Source organism: Scyliorhinus torazame, chromosome 1, assembly GCF_047496885.1.
Source record: "Scyliorhinus torazame isolate Kashiwa2021f chromosome 1, sScyTor2.1, whole genome shotgun sequence".
Classification (NCBI taxonomy): Eukaryota; Metazoa; Chordata; class Chondrichthyes; order Carcharhiniformes; family Scyliorhinidae; genus Scyliorhinus; species Scyliorhinus torazame.
In genome coordinates this window covers 288,490,360-288,516,901 of record NC_092707.1, presented here as the reverse complement: position 1 = coordinate 288,516,901, position 26,542 = coordinate 288,490,360, and the positions used below count along the sequence as shown (strand labels likewise).

The 26,542-nt window shown below is 49.9% G+C and overlaps 1 protein-coding gene across 1 annotated transcript in view; it reads left to right on the top strand.

Annotated features, from left to right (window-relative positions):
- ugp2b (UDP-glucose pyrophosphorylase 2b) overlaps positions 1 to 26,542 on the top strand; it is a 58,673-nt gene that overhangs the window by 15,435 nt on the left and 16,696 nt on the right. Inside the window, exons 3-5 of the mRNA XM_072507187.1 lie at positions 11,333 to 11,518; positions 24,583 to 24,716; positions 25,159 to 25,456. Of these exons, the coding sequence (XP_072363288.1) occupies positions 11,333 to 11,518; positions 24,583 to 24,716; positions 25,159 to 25,456 (618 nt within the window). The remainder of the gene's footprint in view (positions 1 to 11,332; positions 11,519 to 24,582; positions 24,717 to 25,158; positions 25,457 to 26,542) is intronic.

The window sequence follows — 26,542 nt, the reverse complement described above, 5'->3', positions numbered from 1 at the left end:
CACCTGACAAAATCTGCTCCATCCAAACCATTTGCACTAAGGAGGTTCCAGTCAATATTAGGGAAGTTAAAGTCACCCATGACAACAAATCTGTTACTTCTGCACTTTTCCAAGATCTACCGCCCAATCTGTTCCTCTATCTCACTGCTGCTATTGGGGGGTCTATAGAAAACTCCCAATGAAGTGACTGCTCCTTTCTTGTAGACAAACCCTCCTCAACTACCTCCTTTTCTGAAGCTGTGGTGCACTCCCTAATTAACAGTGCCACTCTCCCTCCTCTTTTACCTCCTTCCCTATTCTTCTGAAAACATCTAAACCCCGGAACATCTAACAGCCATTCATGCCCCTGTAAAATCCATGTCTCCGTAATGGCCACAACATCATAGTTCCAAGTACTGATCCATGCTCTTCATCTCCCTTATTCCTGACACTCCTTGCATTGAAACAGACACACTTAAACCCATTCCACTGAGTGCAACTTTGACCTATCAACTGTATCCTTCCTCACAGACTTGCTGCTTACTATTTCTGCCTGTTCAACAGCTACCCTATTCTCTGATCCACAACTCTGATTCCCATCCTCCTGCCAAACTAGTTTAAATCCTCCCGAAGAGCTTTAGCAAACCTCCCATCCAGGATATTGGTGCCCCTCCAGTTTAGGTGCAATCCATCCTTCATGTACAGATCCCACCTTCCCCAGAAGATATCCCAATGATCCACATATCTGAAGCCTTCCCTCCTGCACCAGCCCTGTAGCCACGTGTTCAGCTGCACTCGCTCTCTGTTCCTTGCCTCACTTGGCACGTGGCACCGGTAGCAATCCTGAGATGACTACTTTGCATGTCCTGCTCTTTAGCTTCCAACCTAACTCCCTAAAATCACTTTTTAGATCCTCATCCCTTTTCTTAGCTACGTCGTTGGTGCATATGCAGTTTGCACTTTCTCCCCATGTCTGTGCGGGTTTCCTCCGGGTGCTCCGGTTTCCTCCCACCGACCAAAGATGCGCAGGTTAGGTGGATTGGCCATGCTAAATTGCCCCTTAGTGTCCAAAAGGTTAGGTGGGGTTACTGGGTTATGGGGATAGGCTGGAGGCGTGGGCTTAAGTAGGGTGCTCTTTCCAAGAGCCGGTGCAGACTCGATGGGCTGAATGGCCTCCTTCTGCGCTGTAAATTCTATGATTCTAAAAATTCCACCAAGTTTTGTTTGTGGTCTTCACAATGGTGTAATTACCCACTATTGTAGATGCACTACATCATAAACCTGTACAACATATATCTAGTTCAATTTTAAAAATACATTTTTTTTTTAAAGTACCCAATTATTTTCCAATTAAGGGGCAATTTAGCGTGGCCAACCCCACCTACCCTGCACATCTTTGGGTTGTGGGGATGAAACCCTCGCAGACGTGGGGAGAAATGGGCAAACTCCACACACTGACCCGGGGCCGTGATCAAACTCTGGTCCTTGGCGCCGTGAGGCAGCAGTGCTATCTGCGCCACCATGCCGCCCTTGTCTAGTTCAATTTAAAGTACATTTTCTGTTCTCCACTTTTAAAAAAAATAATTTTCTTGATTTAAAGTTTTAAATTTTCGAGTTTATTTTGTATTTGGGTCACTTTTCCAATTCTATGGCCATAAAGTTGCAGGAGCAAAGGAGTTAATTTTTCCCAACTACCAGACTTCCTGTGTTGAGACTTAAGGTCTTGGTTCGTTAACAAGGGACATGTATTCTGTGAGGGCACCAGTGAACAGGGAGTGATTTATATTGGGGACTGAAGAACATCCTCGAGTTTAATTCTGGCTCACAGGTCAGGAAGTAGAAGAAAAATGCTGAACAATTTAAATATGGTCCATGAAAAGTAGCCTGTGTCCTTTTTATTATATGCAGAAAGAGAAATCTGTTCGTACTGCTCGTCTTATACCAAATCCCGTGCGCACTTCATCCATATGGCTTCGTTTTTAGTTGTCTATAATTGTGTAATTAATCAAACTTGCAGAATTGCATAAATGATAATGCAAATTCACAACACTTGAGGATAAATGTATTGAGAAACACATATACATTGTTCTATGGATTAAGTGAAGGATGTGCAAAAACCAGCCTGGCATTATACCCAGGAGTGGCAGTGCTGCACAATTGTGGAGAGGGGTTAACTTTTAATAATGGAAATGTGTTTTTCACGAGCGCCCTTCCATCCAAGCGAAGTTTCTTTCTCTCTCACTCTCACTCTCACTCTCACTCTCACTCTCACTCTCTCTTTTCCCCCCCCCCCCAATTGGAGGGGTGGCATTGATTCTGTGCAGTGCCTCGATCCAGAGTCCTCCCCCAGTGGGGTCCTGACCTTTTCTATAAGTCATCTGTAGATGTCACCACACTTGTCGTCCCCTAACCAGTCCAACCCTATCATTGTGTCCAGAAATGTGTCTCCCACCACCACCACCAAAAAAGATGAAGGCCGGGTTCGGGGGAGGGTTTATTAGCTGGGTTAAGCTCCTTTACAGCGCCCCGGTGGCAAGTGTGGTGACGAACCGGCGGAGGTCGGAGTACTTTCGGCTGGAACGAGGCAGGGGTGCCCTCTGTCCCCCCTGTTGTTTGCATTGGCGATCGAACCCTTGGCCATATCACTGAGGGAGTCTAATAAATGGAGGGGGTGGTCCGCGGGGGAGAAGAGCATCGGGTGTCGCTATACGCGGACGACCTGCTGCTGTACGTGGCGGACCCAATGGAGGGGATGGTGGAGGTCATGCAGACTTTGAGGGAGTTTGGGGAGTTCTCGGGCTATAAGCTCAATGTAGGGAAGAGCGAGCTTTTTGTACTACAGGCAGGGGACCAAGAAAGAGGGATAGGGGACCTACCGCTGAGGAGGGCGGAGGGGAGTTTTCGGTATCTAGGGATCCAGATAGCCAGGAGCTGGGGGGCCCTACACAAATTGAATCTGACTAGGTTGGTGGACCAAGTGGAGGTGGACTTCAAAAGATGGGACATGTTGCCGCTCTCGTTGGCGGGTAGAGTGCAGTCGGTCAAAATGGTGGTCCTTCCGAAGTTTTTGTTTGTGTTCCAGTGCCTCCCCATCGTGATTACCAAGGGCTTTTTTAAGAGAGTAGGTAGGAGTATTATGGGGTTTGTGTGGGCGAATAAGACCCCGAGGGTAAGGAGAGGGTTCCTGGAGCGCAGTAGGGACCGAGGAGGGCTGGCGCTGCCAAACCGAGGGAGCTACTACTGGGCAGCAAACGTGGCGATGATCCGTAAGTGGGTTATGGAGGGAGAGGGGGTGGCATGGAAGAGGATGGAGATGGCGTCCTGCAAAGGAACGAGCTTGGGGGCGCTGGTGACGGCACCGCTGTCGCTCTCGCCATCAAAGTACACCACGAGCCCGGTGGCGGCGGCAACGTTAAGGATCTGGCGCCAGTGGAGACGGCATAGGGGTGCAGTGGGAGCCTCGGTGTGGTCCCCGATCAGGGGTAACCACCGGTTTGTCCCGGGGAAGATGGACGGGGGGTTCCAGGGCTGGCACCGGGCGGGGATTAGAAGAATGGGGGACCTGTTCATCGACGGGATATTTGTGAGCCTAGGGGCACTGGAGGAGAAGTTTGAGCTACCCCCGGGAAATGCATTCAGATATATGCAGGTGAGGGCCTTTGTGAGGCGGCAGGTCAGGGAATTCCCGCTGCTCCCGACACAGGAAATTCAAGACCGGGTGATCTCGGGTGTATGGGTCGGGGAGGGCAAGGTTTTGGCAATACACCAAGAGATGAAAGAAGAGGGGGAAGCGCTAGCAGAAGAGTTGAAGGGTAAATGGGAGGAGGAGCTGGGGGAGGAGGAGCTGGGGGAGGAGATCGAGGAAGGTTTGTGGGCTGACGCCCTGGGTAGGGTTAATTCCTCCTCCTTGTGCCAGGCTCAGCCTGATACAATTTAAGGCGGTTCACAGAGCGCACCTGACGGGGGCGAGGTTGAGTAGGTTCTTTGGGGTAGAGGACAGATGCGGAAGATGTTCAGGGAGCCTGGCGAACCATGTCCACATGTTCTGGACATGTCCGGCACTGGAGGGGTTCTGGAGAGGAGTGGCGGGAGCAATATCTCAGATGGTGAAAGTCCGGGTCAAGCCAAGCTGGGGGCTAGCAATATTTGGAGTAGTGGACGAGCCGGGAGTGCAGGAGGCGAAAGAGGCCGGCATTCTGGCCTTTGCGTCCCTGGTAGCCCGGCGAAGGATCTTGCTAATGTGGAAAGAGGCGAAGCCCCCCAGCGTGGAGGCCTGGACAAACGACATGGCCGGGTTCATAAAGTTGGAGAGGATTAAGTTTGCCTTAAGGGGGTCTGCGCAGGGGTTCTACAGGCGGTGGCAACCGTTCCTAGACTACCTCGCGGAGCGTTAGAGGAAGGTCGGTCAGCAGCAGCTACCCTGGTGGGGGGGGGGGGGGGGGGGAGACGAGAGATTGCTTGAGGGGACGGAGGAGCGGGGGATAACATGGAGGATGGAGGGTGGGGGAAACTGGCACAAATGGGCGAGAGCCAGTGTATAAAGCTATGTAAATATATCATCTTACCATGTATATATCTTGCTCAGGGCGATTTTGTGTTATTTTGTTACGGGGGTGGGGTTTATTGTTTGTAAGGGGGAAAAAATTGTTTTGTTGAAAAACTTTAATAAATATATATTTTTAAAAAAGATGAAGGCCATGATTAACCTGTTGACCCTGGGGAAGGAGGATTTGGGGATGCAGAGCGGGAGTGATCCGAACACGAAGAGAAACCGAGGCAGCATATTCATTTTGACCATCTGTACCCTTGCAACCAGCAACGGAGCGAGTCCCATCTTTGCAGGTCTCTCTTCACCTCCACCAGGTCGGAGAGCTTCCATTTGTGGAGCCCCTTCCAAGTGTGAGCCACTTGAATCCCCAGGTCTAGGTTACTTCAAAAGGCAGTTCCTCCAGCTCTGCTCCTCCCTCTCGGGGGTTCACTGGGATGATTTTGCTCTTTCCCAGATTGAGTTTGTAACTTGAGAAGTCCAGTTATCTTTCCCATGCTGGCTAGGGGGGTCGACACGTAGAGGAGCAGGTCATCTGCATAGAGACTCCATTCACTCTGCCCCCTCTCTGAATGCCCGTCCACCAATCCACCGATCAAAGGGCGGTATCGAGTGGCTCAATTGCCAGCGTGAACAGATGCGGGGATAGCAAGCATCCCCTGTCCTGTTCCCCTGTGCAGCCAGATGTATATGGAGCTGGTGCCGTTTGTCCACACGCTCAGCCACTTGGTGAACCCTGTTCCGAAACCAAGCCGTTAAAGCACCTCCATGAAGTGCCTCCATTCTACTCGATCAAAGGCTTTCTCCGCATCGAGGGAGACTCTGGTGTCCTCTTCCTGGATGGGGTAATTATTACGTTCAAGCGGCGTCTGATGTTCACTGTTAGCTGTCTGCCCTTGACAAACACAGGCTGATATTCCATGATCACCTCTAGCAGGCAACTCCCCAGTCACCTCAGCAGTGTTTTTGCTGGAAATTGCGCATCAGTATTTAAGAGAGAAATAGGTCTGTGTGATCCATACTCTCAGGTCTTTGTCATTTTTGGGGATCGAGGAGATCGATGCTTGGGCCAGCGAAGGCCGCAGGGCCCTTTTGACAATGAGTAGTTGAACATTTCCCACAGGTGTTGGGCCAGAGCTGGTGAGAATCTTTTATATCAGGAACCCATCTGGTCCCGGTGCTTTCCATGACTGCATGGAATTAATGCACTCCAGGATCTCACCCAGCTCTCGCGGTGCTTCCAGATCTTGTTTCCTGTTCTTCCCCACCATCAGTATATACAGTCTGTTGAGGAACTGTTCATCTCCAACTGTTCATCTCTGGGAGCTTGGATGTGTATAGCCCTCGGTAAAAGTTCATGAAGGTCTTGTTAACCTAGTTTGGGTCTGCTACTACCCTATTGTTTTTGTCCTTAACTTGAGCTACCTCTTTCGCAGCTGCCAGTTTTCTCAACTGGTGTGCCAGCATGCAGCTGGCCTTGTCTTCTTGTTCGTAGAAGGCCCTCCGTGCCTGGCAGAGCTGGTGGACTGCCTTCCATGTGGCGAGCAGGTCAAATTCTGCAGCTTTTTCCTTTCTGCCAGCAGTTCCACGGTTGGGGCTGTGGAGTACCACTGATCCACCTCTAGTTGGAGTTGATCAGCTGCTGCTTGCTGCCTTTTCTTTCCTGACCCTAAGGGCCCAATAGGCTGTGATTTCACCCCTGATCACTGCCTTCTGTGCCCCCCAGAACCTGGTGTGTGAAACCTCCCTTTTCTGGTTGCAGGATTCATAATCGTCGATGGCTTGGGATATTTTAGAACAGAATTCCCTATCGGCGAGGAGAGCTGCATCCAGCCTCCATTGGGGGGGTTGTGCCCATCCCTTCTCCAACCACACATCTATGTAATGTGGCGCAAGATCGGCGATTACAATCGCGGGGTATTCCGCATTTGTTACCCCTGGAAGGCGCTCTCTTGGCACAAAAAAGTCTATCCTTGCTCGCGGAATGTTCAAAACGATGGACAATTTTTTTTGTAGTCAGCAGGCCTTGCAGCTGGGAGTGGTGGAGTTGGGATACTCCGCAATGGTGATCTCTGATCGTGCCCTGTACTATGTAAACATGATGGTCGGCTCGGGTCCCGCTCAACACCCCCTTTGGAGGTTTGATATACTTAGCTGTTGGCGGATAAAGGTTTTTGCGAGAGGGCTTCCTCTTGTCATTGATGAATATTTGAGCTTTAATATCAGTGAGGAGATTTCCCCTTCAATGCTATGGGAGGTGCTGAAGGTGGTCGTTAGAGGGGAGATTTTCTCCTTTAAAGCAAATAAGCAGAGGCAGAGGTTGGCGGATGCCATCTTAAAGGCATTAATATTCGATCAATCAGACACCATAATTGCTGGCTAGCAGGAAGAAGCTACAGATGGAGTTTGGGCTTCCATCCATGGACAGGGCAGTGTGTTTGCTGCGGCTGTTCGTGGGGCTCTCTATGAACACAGGGAGAAGGCTAGTCGCCTGCTGGCTCATCAGCTGAAAGGGCAGGTGGCCTGGGAAATTCAGGAATGTTAGACTGGTCTCCGCCCCAATCAAGGTTAATGGGGCGTACGAAGCGTTCTATCGGACCCTGTACGAGTCGGAACTATCTAAGGTATTGGCAAGGCGCTTTGAGTCCTTTCCCCCGGGATAATTTCAGAAGACCAGACAGGATTTATTATTTTTTTTAATTGTCTTTTTTAAAATTTTGAGTACCCAATTAATGTTTTCCAATTAAGGGGCAATTTAGCATGGCCAATCCACCTAGCCTGCACATCTTTGGGTTGTGGGGGCGAAACCCATGCAAACACGGGGAGAATGTGCAAACTCCACACAGACAGTGACCCAGAGCTGGGATCAAACCTGGGACCTCAGCGCTGTGAGGCTGCAGGTCAAACCCACTGCGCCATCGTGCTGCCCCAGACTGGATTTATTAAGGGGCGACAACTGTCAGGCAATGTCCAGAGGCTGTGGTTCTGTCCCCCTCTCCATTACCTGAAACGGAGATGGTTATTTTGCAGCATGCAGAGAAGGCGTTCAGTAGGGTGGATTGGAGCTATTTATTTGCATCTTGGGCAGATTTGGCTTTGGACCTAGGTTTATATCCTGGATCTGGGGTCCTCTACAAATTATGTAAACTCCAAATACTTCTAACTGGGAAGCGGTCCGAGACAGGGATGTCCATTGTCTCCTCTATTGTATGCCCTGGCTATTGAAACTCTTGACTATCGCACTGAGGTCATCCACAAAGTGGAGGGGAATAGATAGAGGGGGCAGGGTGCATAGGGTGTCCTTGTGCAGACGACCTGTTACTGTATATGACAGGCCCTCTCTCCAATGCAGAACATAGAACAGTACAGGCCCTTCAGCCCAGGATGTTGTGCCTGTCGTGTTAATCACCCTGGGGTAACACGGACTGTAACTGGATGCAGTTGTACTTGAATGTAGACTCCAAACTTTGATGTTAGTTCAATACGCTTTATTGAACTTGTTAAGCAGTGCACACAGTTCGCTGTGGGTTTGACACTCTACTAATTTATGCGTGCTTACTATAACTAACTAGACCAGACTAGCTCTGAGTCACGTGTAGAAGGTGCTAACTGATATATACACCCTGACTGTCACTACAGTTGTCACCAGTGGAAAGAGGCAGAGTGTTGATGCCTCGTGTGTTTTATAGTGGGAGACCACCTTCTAGTGTTCTGCCTGGTGATTGGTTGTGTTCTGTCCTGTGTGTTTATTGGCTGTACTGGGTATCTGCCACTGCCTGTCTGTATCTCATTATGTGCATGAGTGCATATCATGACAGTGCCGACCATTTATCCTAATCGAAGATCAACCTAACCTACACCCCTTCAATTTACTGCTGTCTTGTGCCTGTCTAAGAGTCGCTTAAATGTCCCTAATGACTCTGACTCCACCACCACTGCTCGCAGTGCATTCCACACACCCACCACTCTCTGTGTAAAGAACCTACCTCTGACATCTCCCCTGTACCTTCAACTACTAGAAAAGATAATGAAACTGCTCAAGTGTTTTAGCTCATTTTTGGGGTACAGGTTGAACCTGGGTAAAAGTGAATGTTTTCCGATGAATCCCCAGGAAGGGGAGCCCCCCTGAGGAAGTTGTTTTTTTGCCTGGCCGGGTCCAACTTTTGTTATCTGGGCCTCATTACAGAAGCTAAAATTTGGGGTCCTGGTTAGAGTGGTGAAGGAGGACCTGAAGGGATGGGATAACCACCCGCTGACTTTGGCTGGAAGAATCCAATCGATTAAAATGTATATCCTCCAAAGATTTCTGTTTCTGTGTCTTCCAGTTTTCCTTTCAAAGCCTTTTTTTTTTTTTTTTTTACAGGTGTTAATAAGATGATCCCATCTTTTATTTTGGTGGTAGAACCCTGTGGAAGTGCAGGTTTTTTTTAAACAAAGGAATAGACAGTCAGTGGGTCTTGCATTGCCCAACCTGTTATTATTACTGCGGTGTGAATATTGAAAAGGTGCAGGGGTGGCATAGAAGGATGGAGTCCATGTTACTGTATATGACGGGCAAGATAATGCAACTGCTAGAGTTTTGGCACGTTTTCGGCGTAAAAGTGAATGTTTTTTGGGGAGCTCCCCTGAGGAAGTTGTCTTTTTGCCTGGCCGGGTCCATAGGGGTTTGGGTCTTGCATTACCCAATCTGTTATTACTACTGGGTGGCAAATATAGACTCAACTCTACCTCTTTGTGCGTTTGGCTCAGTCTGATACACTTCAAGGTGGTGCATAGGGTGCATTTGACCAGGGCTGACATAGGGGTTAGGTGCGAGCAGTCCTCTGGGGGCCCTGCCCATCTCACATACATGTTCTGGTCCTGCCCTGGGCTTGTGAACTTTTGGGTCTCCTTCAGCACCATGTCGGGCATTCGTGGAGCCATGTCCTTTGGTGGCTGTTTTTGGTGTCTCCAACTTGCCGGAGTTAGAGACAGAGTTGAAGGCCGATGCTCTTGCCTTTGCTTCCTTTAGAGCCCATAGGCGAATCTTGTTTGGCTGGAGGTCCTCGTCCCTGCCCATTGCAGTGGCTTGGCTCGCTGACCTGATGGAATTTTTACACTTAGAAAATATCAAGTACCCAATGAGAGGGTCGGCTGAAGGATTCTACCTCGGGTGGCAGCTGTTTATTTCCTTTTTCAGAGAGTTGGTCACCATCAACTTTTTGTCAGGTGGGGGTGGGGGGCGGGGGGGCATTGGGGATTGGTTGTTGTTTCTTTTGGGTTTGCAGGGGGGTGGGTGAAAAGGTTGGAATACTGTCAACTGTTGTACATAAATGGTTGTAATAGGGCAGCACGCGGCGCAGTGGTTAGCACTGGAACTATGGCGCTGAGGACCAGGGTTCGAATCCCGGCCCTGGGTCACTGTCCGTGTGGAATTTGCACATTCTTCCCGTGTTTGCGTGGGTTTCGCCCCCACAACCCAAAAGATGTGCAGGTTAGGCGGATTGGCCATGTTAAATTGGGGGAAAAAATTCGGTACTCTAAATTTATATTTTAAAAAATAAATGGATGTAATGGTATTATTCTGGAAAATGGTTAACTGAAGTTTTTTTAAATGGGGACGGGTTGGGCGGCAGGGGATATTTTTTTAGTTATTGTATGGACCTCGTTGAATATTTTATCTGTTTGTAATTTTCAGTTATAAAACACAAATTGTCCACCAGCAATCATGACTGGATGTGGCAGGATTCTCCATTCCCCGCCACCAAGATCAGGAATCCCGATCAGGCAGAGAATCTCGTGTCAGGCCAAAAACAGGATTGGCAACTGTCGGCAAACACGCCCCTAGTCTCCGCTCCCTTCCCGCCGGCCATAGCGGGCTTCATACAAACAGCTCATTTGCATGTATTAGAATACAACTAACTGGGGACTTCCGGTGGCGGCCATGAACTGAGCAGTCACACGAAAGGTGGCTCTCGCATGAAATCTTCGGTTACGACCTTTTAACCCCAGCAAATAGGCACCAAGAATCTCTACAATTCCCCAGCCTAACTCCCGTTAACCGCACCGACAAGGAAAAATGGGAAAAAGATCAGCTGCCCAGTCGAAAGGCCAGCAAAGACGAGGGTAGGGAAACCTCAGCCTCGGAGCCGGCAGCCACATATGGGGCAGGGCTGTCTCCACAGAGCTCCCATCTTAAAGTTTTTTCCTTTTCCCGATAACTATGGAACCGGACCACAAACTCCTGAGGTTGTTCATGTGGCTTCTGCTTCAGTGACACCACCTGGCTCTATGTATTCAGCGTGGCCACCATCACAAGACTATTGGAATACTTCCCTGGGGCAAAAGGAAGTGGCATCATTGCCAGTGCCCGCAATCCCGACCCTCTACAAGAGCTTGCCTCAATCATCACCTACATAGCCTCCGGCTCCCTACCCTAGCCCCGAACCTTCCTGGCGTTTGCTGTCCAATAATAATACAGCAGATTTGGACTGCCTGGGATTTTGTGCTCAAGTCCCTGAAGCAGGACTTGAACCCACAACCTTCTGAGTGAATGGTGAGAGTTCTACCCACTGCACCACAGCTTACATCCATCGATTAAAGGAATAATGATGACCTATCAAGGGAACTGTAAAAGAAATACTGATCCTGACCAAACAAAGTATTAAAAAAAAGTGATGAAACTAAGGACTTCTTTTAAAAAAATTTTTTTAAAGTGCATTCAAACAAGCTGTTTATCAATTGTTACTGAATTTCCTGCAGATTTTGGCACTCGTTACCTTGAATAGAGCATCATGATGGTTAATGGAATACATTCTCTGCTTCCAGATTCAGTCATATGATAAAATACAGGTCCGAGGGTTGTCGGATGATGTTTCTTCGCTTTTAAGCAAATTAGTGGTGGTCAAGTTGAATGGAGGACTTGGAACTAGCATGGGCTGCAAAGGCCCCAAAAGTCTGATCAGTGTACGCAATGAGAATACCTTCCTGGACCTCACAGTCCTTCAGATAGAGGTAAGGACTAATTTTTACAGTTTAATATTGACCACAATAAACTTAATATTGCTGATATTGGCTTCTGTTGATGGGATGCATTTACTTACTGTGCCATTTATAGTCTTCAGCTACTTATACGACGATTCTCTTAAGGTTAATGTACAGGTTCAGTCGGCAGTTAAGAAGACAAATGCAATGTTGGCATTCATGTCAAGAGGGCTAGAATACAAGACCAGGGATGTACTCCTGAGGCTGTATAAGGCTCTGGGTTAGACCCCATTTGGAATATTGCGAGCAGTTTTGGGCGCTGTATCTAAGGAAGGATGTGCTGGCCTTAGAAAGGGTCTAGAGGTGGTTCACAAGAATGATCCCTGGAATGAAGAACTTGTCATATGAGGAACGGTTGTGGACTCTGGGTCTGTACTCGTTGGGGTTTAGAAGGATATGGGGGGATCTTATTGAAACTTACAGGATACTGCGAGGCCTGGATAGAGTGGATGTGGAGAGGACATTTCCACTTGTAGGAAAAACTAGAACCAGAGGACACCATCTCAGACTAAAGGGACGATCCTTTAAAACCAAGATGAGGAGAAATTTCTTCAGCCAGAGGGTGGTGAATCTGTGCAACTCTTTGTCGCAGAAGGCTGTGGAGGCCTAATCACTGAGTGACAGAGATAGATAGGCTCTTGATTAATAAGGGGATCAGGGGTTATGGGGAGAAGGCAGGAGAATGGGGCTGAGAAAATATCAGCCATGATTGAATGTCGGAGCAGACTTGATGGGCCGAATGGCCTAATTCTGCTCCTATGTCTTATCGTCTTATTAACTAGACAGTTAACTAATCGCTGAGTGGGACATTACAGTTTATCTTTCTGTTGCATGTGCTGATATCGGGTGAAGCTGTTTGGTTTCTTGACTAGATCCTCAACAGCCTTCAGTGTTTCAGATCATCTTTGAGATTGGAAATCCTCATAGGAATATATGATCAATAAATTTTGAATTTGTGACGAGTCAGCGGAAATGTCCATGCTTCGGTCTCTGGGTTTGGCTTTAGACTTACTGTTAAGTGTACCGAGGTACGACTTCCGGTTGCGACGATGACCAGCCAAGCCGCACGTTGCGGCACCTCCCGTTTCAACGGTCTTTTGGGCTCTTATCGGGAGCCCCAACGGAACTTTTTTGCGGCCTAACCCAGTGTGAGGTGACAAAGGAAGAAGTCCCCCCGGGTATGGATGGAAAGGAGCGACAGCAGTGTCCAGATTGCGGAGGATCCTCTGGAGCAGTGGCAGGGAAGAGAAGGGAGAAGCAAGATGGCGGCCGAGGGAGCCCAGATGGTATGGGGCCCGGAACAGCAGGAGTTCCTCCGACGATGTGTGGAGGAGCTCAAGAAAGAGGTGCTGGCGCCGATGTTACTGGCAATCGAGGGATTGAAGGAAACACAAACGGTCCAGGCGATGGAACTCCGTGGAGTGAAGGCAAAGGCAGCCGAGAACGAAGACGAGATACAGGGCCTGGTGGTAAAAACGGAGACGCACGAGGCACTACATAAGAGGTGCATAGAAAGGCTGGAAGCCCTGGAGAACAGCTCGAGGAGGAAGAATCTAAGGATTTTAGGTCTCCCTGAAGGGACAGAGGGGACTGATGCTGGGGCGTATGTGAGTACGATGCTCCATACTCTAATGGGAGCTGAGGCCCCAACGGGCCCCCTGGAAGTGGAGGGAGCGTACCGGGTCCTCGCGAGAAGACCAAAGGCAGGGGAAACACCACGAGCAATAGTGGTGAGGTTCCACCGCTACAGGGACAGGGAGATGGTCCTGAGTTGGGCTAAGAGGACACGGAGCAGCAAGTGGGAGAACGCGGTGATACGCGTATATATAGATTGGAGTGCGGAGGTGGCGAGAAGGAGGGCGAGCTTCAATCGGGCCAAGGCGGTGCTCCATAGGAAGAAAGTCAAATTTGGGATGCTGCAGCCGGCAAGATTGTGGGTCACACACCAGGGCAAACACCACTACTTTGAGACGGCGGAGGAGGCATGGACATTCATTCAGGATGAGAAATTGGACTAGACTTGAGAAATTGATGTCTGGAGAGAGGTAGCGAGGTGGTGGCACAGAAATGTAAAGTGGGGAGAGGGGAGGGCTAATATGTAAGAATGTTGGACGGGGAATCCCCCCCCCGAGGGGGGGTGGACACAAAGAAATGTGGGCGCCGGTGGAAAAGGGGACCGGGAAGGGGAATGAGGGAACTGCGTCATTAGGGGCGGGGCCGAGAGGGAAGCGCGGTTTTTTTTCCCGTGCTATGGAAATTGAGGCGGGAAAAAGGGCGCAGGAAGGAAGGGGGCCTCACACGCAGGGAGGCCAAAGGATAAACGGGGGAAGCCGAGGTCAGCCAGAGTTAGCTGACTCCCGGAAGCAATATGGGGGGAGCAATCAAGCTAGAAGGGAATATAGCGGGGGGAGAGGGGGGGGGATTAACTGGGTTGCTGCTGCTGAGGGTAAGGGGGAGCTGATACGAGACGAGGTGGTCGGGACGGGAGGGCGCCGTCTGGGGGACAGACCTGGGTGAGGAGCTGGCTTAAAAAAGGGGATGGCTAGTCGACGAGGGGGGTGGTAAATGGCCCCCCAACCCGACTGATCACGTGGAATGTGAGAGGTTTAAATGGGCCGATTAAGAGGGCAAGGGTGTTTGCGCACTTAGAGACTGAAGGCGGACGTGGTTATGCTCCAGGACACGCACCTGAAATTGGCGGATCAGGTTAGACTGAGGAAAGGATGGGTGGGACAGGTATTCCACTCCGGGTTAGATGCGAAAAACAGAGGGGTGGCAATACTGGTGGGGAAACGGGTATCGTTCGAGGCTAAGACCATAGTGGTGGATAGTGGGGGCAGGTACGTGATGGTGAGTGGCAGATTGCAAGGGGAGGCGGTGGTGCTGGTGAACGTATACGCCCCGAACTGGGATGACGCGGGATTCATGAAGCGAATGCTGGGACGTATCCCGGACCTGGAGGCGGGAAACTTGGTAATGGGGGGGGATTTTAACACAGTGCTGGACCCAGGGCTGGACCGGTCCAGATCCAGGACCGGGAGAAGCCCGGCAGCGGCCAAGGTGCTTAAGGGATTTATGGAGCAGATGGGAGGGGTAGATCCGTGGAGATTTGCTAGTCCGATGGGGAAAGAGTTTTCCTCCTCCTCCCACGTCCATAAAGTATACTCCCGGATAGACTTTTTTGGCTTGGGAAGGGCGCTGATCCCGAAAGTGGCAGGAACGGAGTACTCGGCTATAGCCATTTCAGATCACACCCCACATTGGGTGGATCTGGATCTCGGAGAGGAAAAGGAGCAGCGCCCACTTTGGAGATTAGACATGGGACTACTGGCGGACGAGGGGGTATGCGGAAGGGTGAGGGGATGCATCGAAAGATACCTGGAGGTTAATGATGGTGGGGAGGTCCAGGTGGGGGTACTATGGGAAGCGTTGAAGGCGGTGGTTAGAGGAGAGCTGATTTCCATTAGAGCCCACAAGGGGAAACAAGAGGGTAAAGAAAGATTGGTTGGGGAAATTCTCAGGGTGGATAGGCAGTATGCGGAGGCCCCGGATGAAGGGCTATACACTGAAAGACGAAGACTACAGACGGAGTTTGACCTGCTGACCACTGGAAAGGCAGAGACGCAGTGGAGGAAGGCACAGGGAATACAATATGAACATGGGGAAAAGGCGAGTCGGCTGCTGGCCCAACAACTTCGGAAGAGGGGGGCAGCGAGAGAGATCAGAGGAGTTAGGGACGAAACGGGAAAGATGGAGCAGAGAGCAGGGAAAGTGAACGAGGTGTTCAAGACATTTTATGAGAGGTTGTAGAAGTCCCAACCCCCGGACGGGAAAGAGGGAATGATACACTTTTTGGACCAGCTGGAGTTCCCGAGGGTGGAGGAGCAGGAGGTGGCAGGTCTTGGGGCGCAGATTGAGGTGGAGGAGGTGATTAAAGGAATTGGGAATATGCAAGCAGGGAAGGCCCTGGGACCAGATGGGTTTCTGGTGGAATTTTACAGGAGGTATATGGACCTGCTGGCCCCGCTTCTGGCGAGAACCTTCAATGAGGCTAAGGAAAGGGGGACATTACCCCCGACAATGTCGGAGGCGACGATACCGTTAATTCTGAAACGAGACAAAGACCTGCTGCAGTGCGGGCCATACAGGCCCATCCCCCTCCTAAACGTAGATGCCAAGCTGCTGGCCAAAGTGATGGCGACAAGGATAGAGGAGTGCGTCCCAGGGGTGGTACATGACGACCAGACAGGGTTTGTTAAAGGGAGACAATTGAACGCCAATATACGAAGGTTGCTGGGGGTGATGATGATGCCCCCACCGGAGGGGGAGGCAGAGATAGTGGTGGCGATGGATGCAGAGAAGGCATTCGATAGAGTGGAGTGGGACTATTTGTGGGAGGTGCTGAAGAGATTTGGGTTCGGGGAGGGGTTCAGTAGATGGGTTAGACTCCTGTACGGGGCCCCGGTGGCAAGCGTTGTTACAAATAGGCAAAGATCGGGTTACTTCTGATTACATAGGGGTACAAGACAGTGGTGGTGGCGACCTTGAAGATCTGGGGGCAGTGGAGACGACACAGGGGAGTGACGGGTGCCTCGGTGTGGTCCCCGATAAGGAATAACCACAGGTTCGTCCCGGGGAGGATAGATGGGGGATTTCAATGTTGGCAGCGAGCAGGAATTAGGAAGCTGAAGGACCTGTTTGTGGACGGGACGTTTGCGAGCTTGGGAGCATTGGAAGAAAGATATAAGTTGCCACCAGGGAATGCTTTCTGATACATGCAAGTGAGGACATTTACGAGGCAACAGGTGAGGGAATTTCCGCAGCTCCCGACGCAAGGGATCCAGGATAGAGTGATTTCGGGGGCATGGGTTGGAGAAGGTAAAGTGTCGGTAATATACAGGGAGATGAGAGACGAGGGGGAGATGATGGTAGAGGAGCTGAAGGGAAAATGGGAAGAGGAGCTGGGGGAAGAGATTGAGGGGGGGCTGTGGGCAGATGCCCTAAGCAGGGTAAATTCCTTGTCCTCATGTGCCAGGCTTAGCCTGATTCAATTTAAGGTTCTACACAGGGCGCATATGACGGGAGCAAGACTGAGCAGGTTTTTTGGGGTGGAGGATGGGTGTGGGAGGTGCTCGGGAAGCTCGGCGAACCACCCCCACATGTTTTGATCGTGTCCGGCACTGCATGGGTTCTGGGAGGGTGTGGCAAGAGTGGTCTCAAAGGTGGTGGGGGTCCGGGTCAAACCAAGCTGGGGGTTATCTATATTTGGGGTTGCAGAAGAACCGGGAGTGCAGGAGACGAAAGAGGCCAACGTTCTGGCCTTTACGTCCCTAGTAGCCCGGCGAAGGATTCTACTCATGTGGAAAGAAGCGAAGCCCCCGGGCTTGGAGGCCTGGATAAACGACGTAGCAGGGTTCATAAGACTGGAGCGAATAAAATATGCGTTAAGAGGATCGGCTCAGGGGTTCACCAGGCGGTGGCAACCGTTCCTTGACTATCTCGCGGAACGATAATGGAAAAACAGAAAAGACAGCAGCAGCAACCCGGGGGGGGGGGATTATCCCATGTTTTTGTTTTTTGCCAGTTGCTGATATTTGCTTTTTGTTTATCTCTTTTTTTTCTTCATTTGTTGTTAGTTTAATATTATTTAAATAACGTTTTAATGCATATTCCTTTATTAAGTTGTAAAAACGGAAAATCTCTGTTTGAAAATTGGCAATAAAATATATATTTTTTAAAAAGTGTACCGAGCGAGGTACAGGGAAAAGTATCGTTCTGTGTACAGTCCAGGCAGATCGTTCCATACATGAAAAACATAGAACATAGAATACATACACAATGTAAATACATTGGGTGAAGCATATGGAGTGTAGTGCTATACAATGGAGAAGATGCGTGGAAAGATCAGTTTGGTCCATAAGAGGGTCATTCAGGAGTCTGGTAACAGCGGGGAAGATGCTGTTTTTGAATCGGTTGGTGCGTGTTCTCAGACTTTTGTATCTTCTTCCCGATGGAAGAGGTTGGAAGAGAGAATTACCTGGGTAGGAGGGGTCTTTGACTATGCTGTCCGCTTTCCCAAGGCAGCGGGAAGTGTAGACAGTCAATGGATGGGAGGCAGATTTGTGTGATGGACTGGGCTGAGTTCACGACTCTCAGTTGGTTCTTACGGTCTTGGGCTGAGCAGTTGCCATGCCAGGCTGTAATGCAGCCCGATAGGATGCTTTTTAAAAAAATATATTTTATTCAAATTTTTCGGCCAAACAAAACCATACAAAGGTTTTTCCTTTTTACAACAATAAAACAATATAAATAACAGTGACCGTTTTTTAACAAATAGATAAATAATATATAAACTAAATGGCAACTGCCATAGCAAAAATAATAACTCTCCCAAATAATAAAATCAAACAATCCAGTATACATAACCAAGTACAAATATCTATACAAAAACACACCCCTGAAGACCCACCTGAGCCCCCCCTCCCCCCTGGGTTGCTGCTGTTACCTTCCCATTTCCTTTATCGTTCTGCGATGTAGTTAATGAACGGTTGCCACCGCCTGGTGAACCATTGAGCTGAACCCCTTAGTACAAACTTTATCCGTTCTAGTTTTATAAACCCTGCAATGTCGTTTATCCAGGTCTCCACTCCCGGCGGTTTGGCTTCCTTCCACATAAGCAATATCCTTCGCCGGGCTACTAGGGACGCAAAGGCCAAAACATCAGCCTCTCTCGCCTCCTGCACTCCCGGCTCTTCTGCAACCCCAAATATAGCCAACCCCCAGCTTGGCTCGACCCGGACCCCCACCACCTTCGAAAGCACATTCGCCACCCCCACCCAGAACCCCTGCAGTGCCGGGCATGACCAAAACATGTGGGTGTGGTTTGCTGGGCTCCTCGAGCATCTCCCACACCTATCCTCTACCCCGAAAAATTTACTGAGCCTTGCTCCGGTCATATGCGCCCTGTGCAAAACGTTGAATTGTATCAGGCTAAGCCTGGCGCACGAGGACGAAGAGTTTACCCTATGTAGGGCATCTGCCCACAGCCCCTCTTCAATCTCTTCCCCCAGCTCCTCTTCCAATTTTCCCTTCAGCTCATCCACCATGATCTCCCCCTCGTCTCTCATTTCCCTGTATATATCCGACACCCTACCATCCCCCACCCATGTCCCTGAGATCACTCTATCCTGAATCTCCTGCGTCGGGAGCTGCGGGAATTTCCTCACCTGTTGCCTCGCAAAAGCCCTCAGTTGCATGTACCGAAATGCATTCCCTTGGGGCAACCCATATTTTTCCATCAGCGCTCCCAGACTCGCAAAAGTCCCGTCTAAGAACAGATCCCTCAGTTGCACAATCCCAGCTCTCTGCCAAGCTCTAAATCCCCCATCTGTTCTCCCCGGGACAAACCTATGATTATTTCTTATCGGGGACCGCACCGAGGCTCCCGTCATTTCCCTATGCCGTCTCCACTGCCCCCAAATTTTCAGTGTTGCCTCCACCACTGGACTTGTGGTGTATTTCTTCGGGGAGAACGGCAACGGCGCCGTCGCCAGTGCTTGTAAGCTGGTTCCTTTGCAGGACGCCATCTCCAATCTCTTCCACGCCGCTCCCTCCCCTTCTCCCATCCACTTACACACCATTGAGATATTGGCGGCCCAATAGTACTCACTTAAGCTCGGTAGTGCCAGTCCCCCCCCATCCCTGCTACGCTGCAAAAAAACCCTCCTCACTCTCGGGGTCTTCCCAGCCCACACAAAACTCATGACACTTTTCTCGATTTTCTTGAAAAAAGCCTTCGTGACCATCACCGGAAGGCACTGAAACACAAAAAGGAATCTCGGGAGGACTACCATTTTGACCGCCTGCACCCTACCCACCAGTGACAGGGGCACCATGTCCCATCTCTTAAAATCCTCCTCCATCTGTTCCACCAATCGTGTTAGATTTAAGCCTATGTAAGGTTCCCCAACTCCTGGCTATCTGAATCCCTAAGTACCGGAAATCTCTTGTCACCTTCCTCAGCGGTAGATCATCTATTCCCCTGCTCTGCTCCCCTGAATGCACCACAGAACAACTCACTCTTCCCCATATTCAATTTATACCCCGAGAATTCCCCAAACTCCCTGAGTGTCTGCATTATCTCTGGCATCCCCTCCACCGGGTCCGCAACATACAGCAATAAGTCATCTGCATACAATGATACCCGGTGTTCTTCTCCTCCCCTGAGTACTCCTCTCCACTTCCTGGAGCCCCTCAGTGCTATGGCCAGGGGCTCAATTGCTAATGCAAACAGTAACGGAGACGGGGGACACCCCTGCCTCGTCCCTCTAGAAAGACGGAAGTAGTCAGACCTCTGCCTGTTCGTGACCACCGGGGCCCTATATAGCAGTTGTACCCATTCAATAAACCCTTCTCCAAAGCCAAATCTCCTCAACACTTCCCACAGATAATCCCACTCCACTCTGTCGAATGCTTTCTCGGCGTCCATCGCCACCGCTATCTCCGCCTCCCCCTCTGGTGGGGGCATCATCATCACCCCTAGCAGCCTCCGTATGTTCGTGTTCAGCTGTCTCCCCTTAACAAACCCAGTTTGATCCTCGTGGACCACCCCCGGGACACAATCCTCTATCCTCGTCGCCATCACCTTGGCCAGGAGCTTAGCATCTACATTCAAAAGGGAAATGGGCCTGTAGGACCCACACTGCAGCGGGTCTTTTTCCTTCTTCAAAAGTAGCGATATCGTCGCCTCCGACATAGTCGGGGGCAACTTCCCCCTTTCCCTGGCCTCATTAAAGGTTCTCGTCAAGAGCGGGGCCAGTAGGTCCATATATTTCCTATAAAATTCCACCGGGAACCCATCCGGTCCCGGGGCCTTCCCCGCCTGCATGCTCCCAATCCCCTTTACCACCACCTCCAGCTCCCAGCCCTGCCCCCTCCTGCTCCCCCACCTTCGGGAATTCCAGCTGATCCAGGAAACACATCATTCCCTCCTTCCCTTCCGTGGGCTGAGCCTTATATAACCTCTCATAGAATGCCTTGAACACCCCGTTTACTCTCTCCGCTCCCCGTTCCATCTCTCCCTCCTCGTCTCTCGCCCCACCTATCTCCCGCGCCGCTCCCCTCTTCCTCAATTGGTGGGCCAGTAGCCGACTCGCCTTCTCTCCATACTCGTACTGTACACCCTGTGCCCTCCTCCACTGTGCCTCTGCCTTACCCGTGGTCAGCAGGTCAAATTCCACATGTAACCTTTGTCTTTCCCTGTACAGTCCCTCCTCCGGTGCCTCTGCATATTGCCTGTCCACCCTCAAAAGTTCTTTCAACAATCGCTCCCTTTCTTTACCCTCTTGCTTCCCTTTATGTGCCCTTATGGATATCAGTTCCCCTCTGACCGCTGCCTTCAACGCCTCCCAGACCACTCCCACCTGAACCTCTCCGTTGTCATTAAGCTCCAAGTACCTTTCGATACACCCCCTCACCCTTAGACATACCCCCTCATCCGCCAATAAGCCCATATCCATTCTCCAGAGTGGGTGCTGTTCTTTTTCCTCTCCTACCTCCAGATCTACCCAATGTGGAGCGTGGTCCGAAATGGCTATGGCCGTATTCTCTGTCCCTGTCACCTTCGGAATCAGTGCCCTTCCCAAGACAAAAAAGTCTATCCGTGAATATACCTTGTGAACATGGGAGAAAAATGAGAACTCCTTACTCCTAGGCCTAATAAATTTCCAGGGGTCTACTCCTCCCATCTGCTCCATGAAGTCCTTGAGTACCCTGGCCACTGCCGGCCTCCTCCCGGTCCTGGACCTCAACCGGTCCAGCCCTGGATCAAGCACCGTATTGAAGTCTCCCCCCATTACCAACTTTCCTGCCTCCAGGTCCGGGATACGCCCCAACATACGCCTCATAAAGTTTGCATCATCCCAGTTCGGGGCGTATATGTTCACCAGACCCACCGCCTCCCCTTGCAATCTGCCACTCACCATCACATATCTACCCCCACTATCCGCCACTATGGTCTTTGCCTCAAACAGTACCCGTTTCCCCACTAGGATAGCCACCCCCTATTCTTCGCATCTAAACCCGAATGAAACGCCTGCCCCACCCATCCTTTACGTAGTCTGACCTGGTCTATCAGTTTCAAGTGCGTCTCCTGCAACATAACCACATCTGCCTTTAATTTCTTCAGGTGTGCGAGTACCCGTGCCCTTTTAATCGGCCCGTTCAGCCCTCTCACGTTCCACGTGATCAGCTGGGTTGGGGGGCTCTTTACCCCCCCCCCTTCCCTTGTCCACTAGCCATCCCCTTTTTTAACCCAGCTCCTCACCCGGTTCCCACGTACCTGTATATCCCACCGACCGTGCCCCCCCCCCCCCCCCGTCTCGACCACCCCGTCCCATAATAGCTCCCCCTTCTCCTTGGCAGCAGCAACCCAGTTAACTCCACCCCCCCCCCCTCCGCTAGATCCCCCTCTAGCGTAGTTGCACCCCCCATGTTGCTCCCAGAAGTCAGCGAACTCTGGCTGACCTCGGCTTCCCCCTTTGCCCTTGGCCCCTCACTGTGCGAGGCCCCCTCCTTCCTGCGTCCCTGTTCCCGCCACAATTATCATAAAGCGGGAGCAAAGCCCGTGTTTCCCACTCGGCCCCGCCCCTAATGGCGCATTTCCCTTCTCCTTCCCCTTTCCCTTCCCACCAGCACCCACAGTTCCTCATGCTTCCCCCCCCCCCCCCCCCCAACAAGGGGAAGAGAGAAAAGTTACAGGGTCGAAGGATTAACAAATTGAAAAAATCACCGCCCCCCCCCCCCCCCTTCCCTTCCCCTTCCTCGTCCCACATAATCACCCCACCACTTTATCCCAGAAGCTCTTTCTCTCGCCAGACTATTCCAGCTTCTCGTCCACAATGAATGTCCACGCCTCTTCTGCCGTCTCAAAGTAGTGGTGCTTCCCTTGGTGTGTGACCCATAGTCTCGCCGGTTGCAACATTCCAAATTTAACCTTTTTGTGAAGCACCGCCTCAGCCCGATTGAAACTTGCCTTCCTTCTCGCCACCTCCCAACTCCAATCCTGGTATACGCGGATCACCGTGTTCTCCCACCTACAGCTCCGAGTTTTCTTCGCCCACCTGAGGACCGTCTCTCTGTCGTTGTAGCGGAGAAACCTCACCACTATAGCTCGAGGTATTTCTCCAGCCTTTGGTCTTCGCGCCAGAACTCGATAGGCTCCCTCCACCTCCAAGGGGCCCGTCGGGGCCTCTGATCCCATTAGCGAGTGAAGCATTGTGCTTACATATGCCCCGACGTCCGCCCCCTCTGCGCCTTCGGGAAGACCCAGGACTCTTAAATTCTTCCTCCTCGAATTATTCTCCAGTGCTCCCAACCTCTCCACACACCTTTTGTGCTGTGCCTCGTGCGTCTCTGTCTTCACCACCAGGCTCTGTATTTCATCTTCGTTTTCAGCAGCCTTTGCCTTCACGACCCGAAGCTCCAGCTCCTGGGTCCTCTGCTCCTCCTTTAGCCCTTCAATCGCCTGTAATATCGGGGCCAACGGCTCCTTCTTCAACTCCTTCTTCAGCTCTTCCACACAGCGCCGCAGGAACTCTTGTTGCTCTGGGCCCCATAACAAACGGCCGCCTTCCGACGCCATCTTGCTTCGAGCTTCCCTTCCTTGCCGCTGCTCCAGAGGATCTTCTGCAATCCGGCCGCTATCCTCTCCTTTTTCCATGTGTATCCGGGGGTATTCCCTTCTAGTTTACCGCACAGTAATTCTGGCCGTTTAAATTGCCGTTGGGGCTCCTAATGAGAGCCCAAAAGTCCGTTCCAACGGGAGGTGCCGAAACGTGCGACTCAGCTGGTCATCGCCGCACCCGGAAGTCCGATAGGATGCTTTCTAAGGTGCATCTGTAAAAGTTGGTGAGAGTCAATGTGGACATGCCAAATTTCCTTAGTTTCCTGAGGAAGTATAGGCGCTGTTGTGCTTTCTTGGTCGTAACGTCGACTTGGGTGGACCAGGACAGATTGTTGGTGATGTGCATACCTAGGAATTTGAAGCTGTTGACCATCTCCACCTCGGCACCATTGATGCAGATGGGTGTGTACGACACTTTGCTTCATGAAGTCAATGACCAGCTCCTTAGTTTTCCTACCATTGAGGGAGAGATTGTTGTTGTTACACCAAGCCACTAAGTTCTCTATCTCCGTCCTGTACTCTGACTCATCGCTGTTTGAGATCAGGCCCACTACGGCCGTGTCATCAGCAAACTTGTAGATGAAGTTGGAACCGAATTTTGCCACACAGTCATGTGTGTCAAGGGAGTATAGCCAGGGGCTTAAGTACTCAGCCTTGCGGGGCCCCGGTATTGAGGGCTATCGTGGAGGAGAGACTGTTGTTTATCCTTACTGATTATGGCCTGTGGGTCAGGAAGTCAAGGATCCAGTTGAAGAGAGAGGAGCCAAGTCCTAGGTTTTGCAGTTTTGATATGAGCTTGGCTGGGATTATGGTGTTGAATAGTCACGGAGGGAATTGTTTGAAGGGCAGGTGGAGTCTACGATGGCTTCTCCAACTCTGGCCGTCTGTGCATCTTTGTGATGTGTCTATTGCTGATGGTTTTTGCCTTCAGCTATTCAAGCTCCATGGCACATTGTAGAAGTCCTTATTTTATCCTCTGTGCCTCTACACTCCTTGTTTGAAACCCATTTATTAAATCAAGCTTATATTTTTGCTAATATCCACTCCTTTCCTTCCTTGTTCTGTATTTGGTCTTTGTGGCCATAACTGGAAATACTGTTCTGTCTGGATCTCTGTATCAAATGCACAATTATTGGAAGAAAAACACAATAACGAAAAGCCTCTGTCACTAAGATCATTAGCATTCTAGTGTGTAATTTAATTCTAGCTATGGAACGCTAGGCTTGCTTTGCATGTTCAGGGGAGTGGGATGGGTTGTGTTAATACTAGTGAAGTCTCACAGCATTATGTATTAAATGGTGATTTAAAACGTAACATTAACTTCCAATGCAAACTAATCTTGATTTGATAGCATTTGAACAGAACTTACCAGGCAGATGTCCCCTTGGTCTTGATGAACTCTTTCAATACTGATGAGGATACTAAGAAGATATTACAGAAGTACAGGCATTCTCATGTGAAGATTCATACTTTTAACCAAAGCAGGTAAATACCAAAAATCAAAAGATTTGGCTAATATTTACAATGTGGATGTTATTGCACCCCCCCCACTCCGTGCAGAGCCTGCGATTGCTCCCCCACCTCACTCTCGGAGGTGCCTGGAGGTTCCACATTTCCCCTTTGTGCCTGGGTTCACTCACCTGTGGGTCAGAACCTCAAGTAATCCTAAAATAAGCCACGTTTTAATAAAAAATATCCATCTCTGACATATAAACACAAAGTGTGAGCATCTGTGTTTTTGTGTTCTTGTTATCAATGTAATTGTTTAACACCGTATAGTCAACCAGAATACCTTAATGTTTGCCCATCGTGACCTGTAGTCATAGTTTGGCATACGATAACAAACTCCCCATAACCCATTATTCCAGATGCCGAGAGATGAATCTTTCTTTTAGTAAATGCCCTGATATTCTGAATTCCTCTTCAGATATCCTCGGATTGATAAAGAATCCCTGCTTCCTATAGCTAAGGACTTGTCTGTCTCTGGGGATCGTGCAGAAGCCTGGTATCCACCAGGTCATGGAGACATATATGCCAGCTTCTACAACTCTGGCTTATTGCATACCTTTCTGCAAGAGGGGAAAGAATATATATTTGTATCTAACATTGACAATCTTGGAGCAACGGTTGATCTGAACATTCTCCAACATCTTTTGAATCCACCAAATGGAAAACGATGTGAGTTTCTAATGGAAGTAACTGACAAGACCAGAGCAGATGTCAAGGTAATTTGCTGGCAATATAATATATAAAGGCTGTTTGGAATCAAGTTTGCAAGATACTCTGTTTCATAAATGTTTATTTATTCAATAAAATTCCTGATATGTAGTCTTGCTGATCTATCAGTGAACATGGAATTGCCCCATCATAAGACACTGGTCATCAATTGCCAGTAAACTGTAAATAGCACTTCATAAACACTGCCTCGTATATTTGGTCATGCAATCACCTCCTGTTAACTTCATTAACAAAAGAATTTAACTTGAGTGCATTCAAGAAAATAAGTATTTACATTTTAAAGGTTGAGTGGATCTAAAGATTGTGAATGTAGCACTTCCTGATGATGTAATGCAGTGTAGTGCAAATAATACATGACCTGTTGCTGGCTATGCCAGCATTTAATGTCCATCCCTAATTGCTCTTGAGAAGATGGTGCTGAGCTGCTGCCTTGAACCGCTGCAGCTGTTGTTAGGGAGGGAGTTTCAGGATTTTGACCCAGCGATAGTGAAGGAATGGGGATATATTTCCAAGTTAGGATGGTGAGTGGCTTGGAGGGGAACGTGCCAGGTAGTGGTGTTCCCATATGTCTACTGCCCTTGTGTTGTTAGGGAGGGAGTTTCAGGATTTTGACCCAGCGACAGTGAAGGAATGGGGATATATTTCCAAGTTAGGATGGTGAGTGTCTTGGAGGGGAACGTGCCAGGTAGTGGTGTTCCCATATGTCTACTGCCCTTGTCCTTCTAGATGGAAGAGTTCATTGGCAAAAGTGTGGTATATCCTGAGTGAAGAATTTTTAATTTAATAAGGTTTTCTCACATTATTTAAAATATGAACAAAGAACAAAGAAAATTACAGCACAGGAACAGGCCCTTCAGCCCTCCCAGCCTGCGCCAATCCAGATCCTTTATCTAAACCTGTCTTCCATTTTCCAAGGATCTACTTCCCTCTGTTCCCCGCCCGTTCATATATCTGTCTAGATGCATCTTAAACGATGCTATCATGCTCGCCTCTACCACCTCCGCTGACAAAGCGTTCCAGGCACCCACCACCGTCTGCGTAAAAAACTTTCCGTGCACATCCCCCTTAAACTT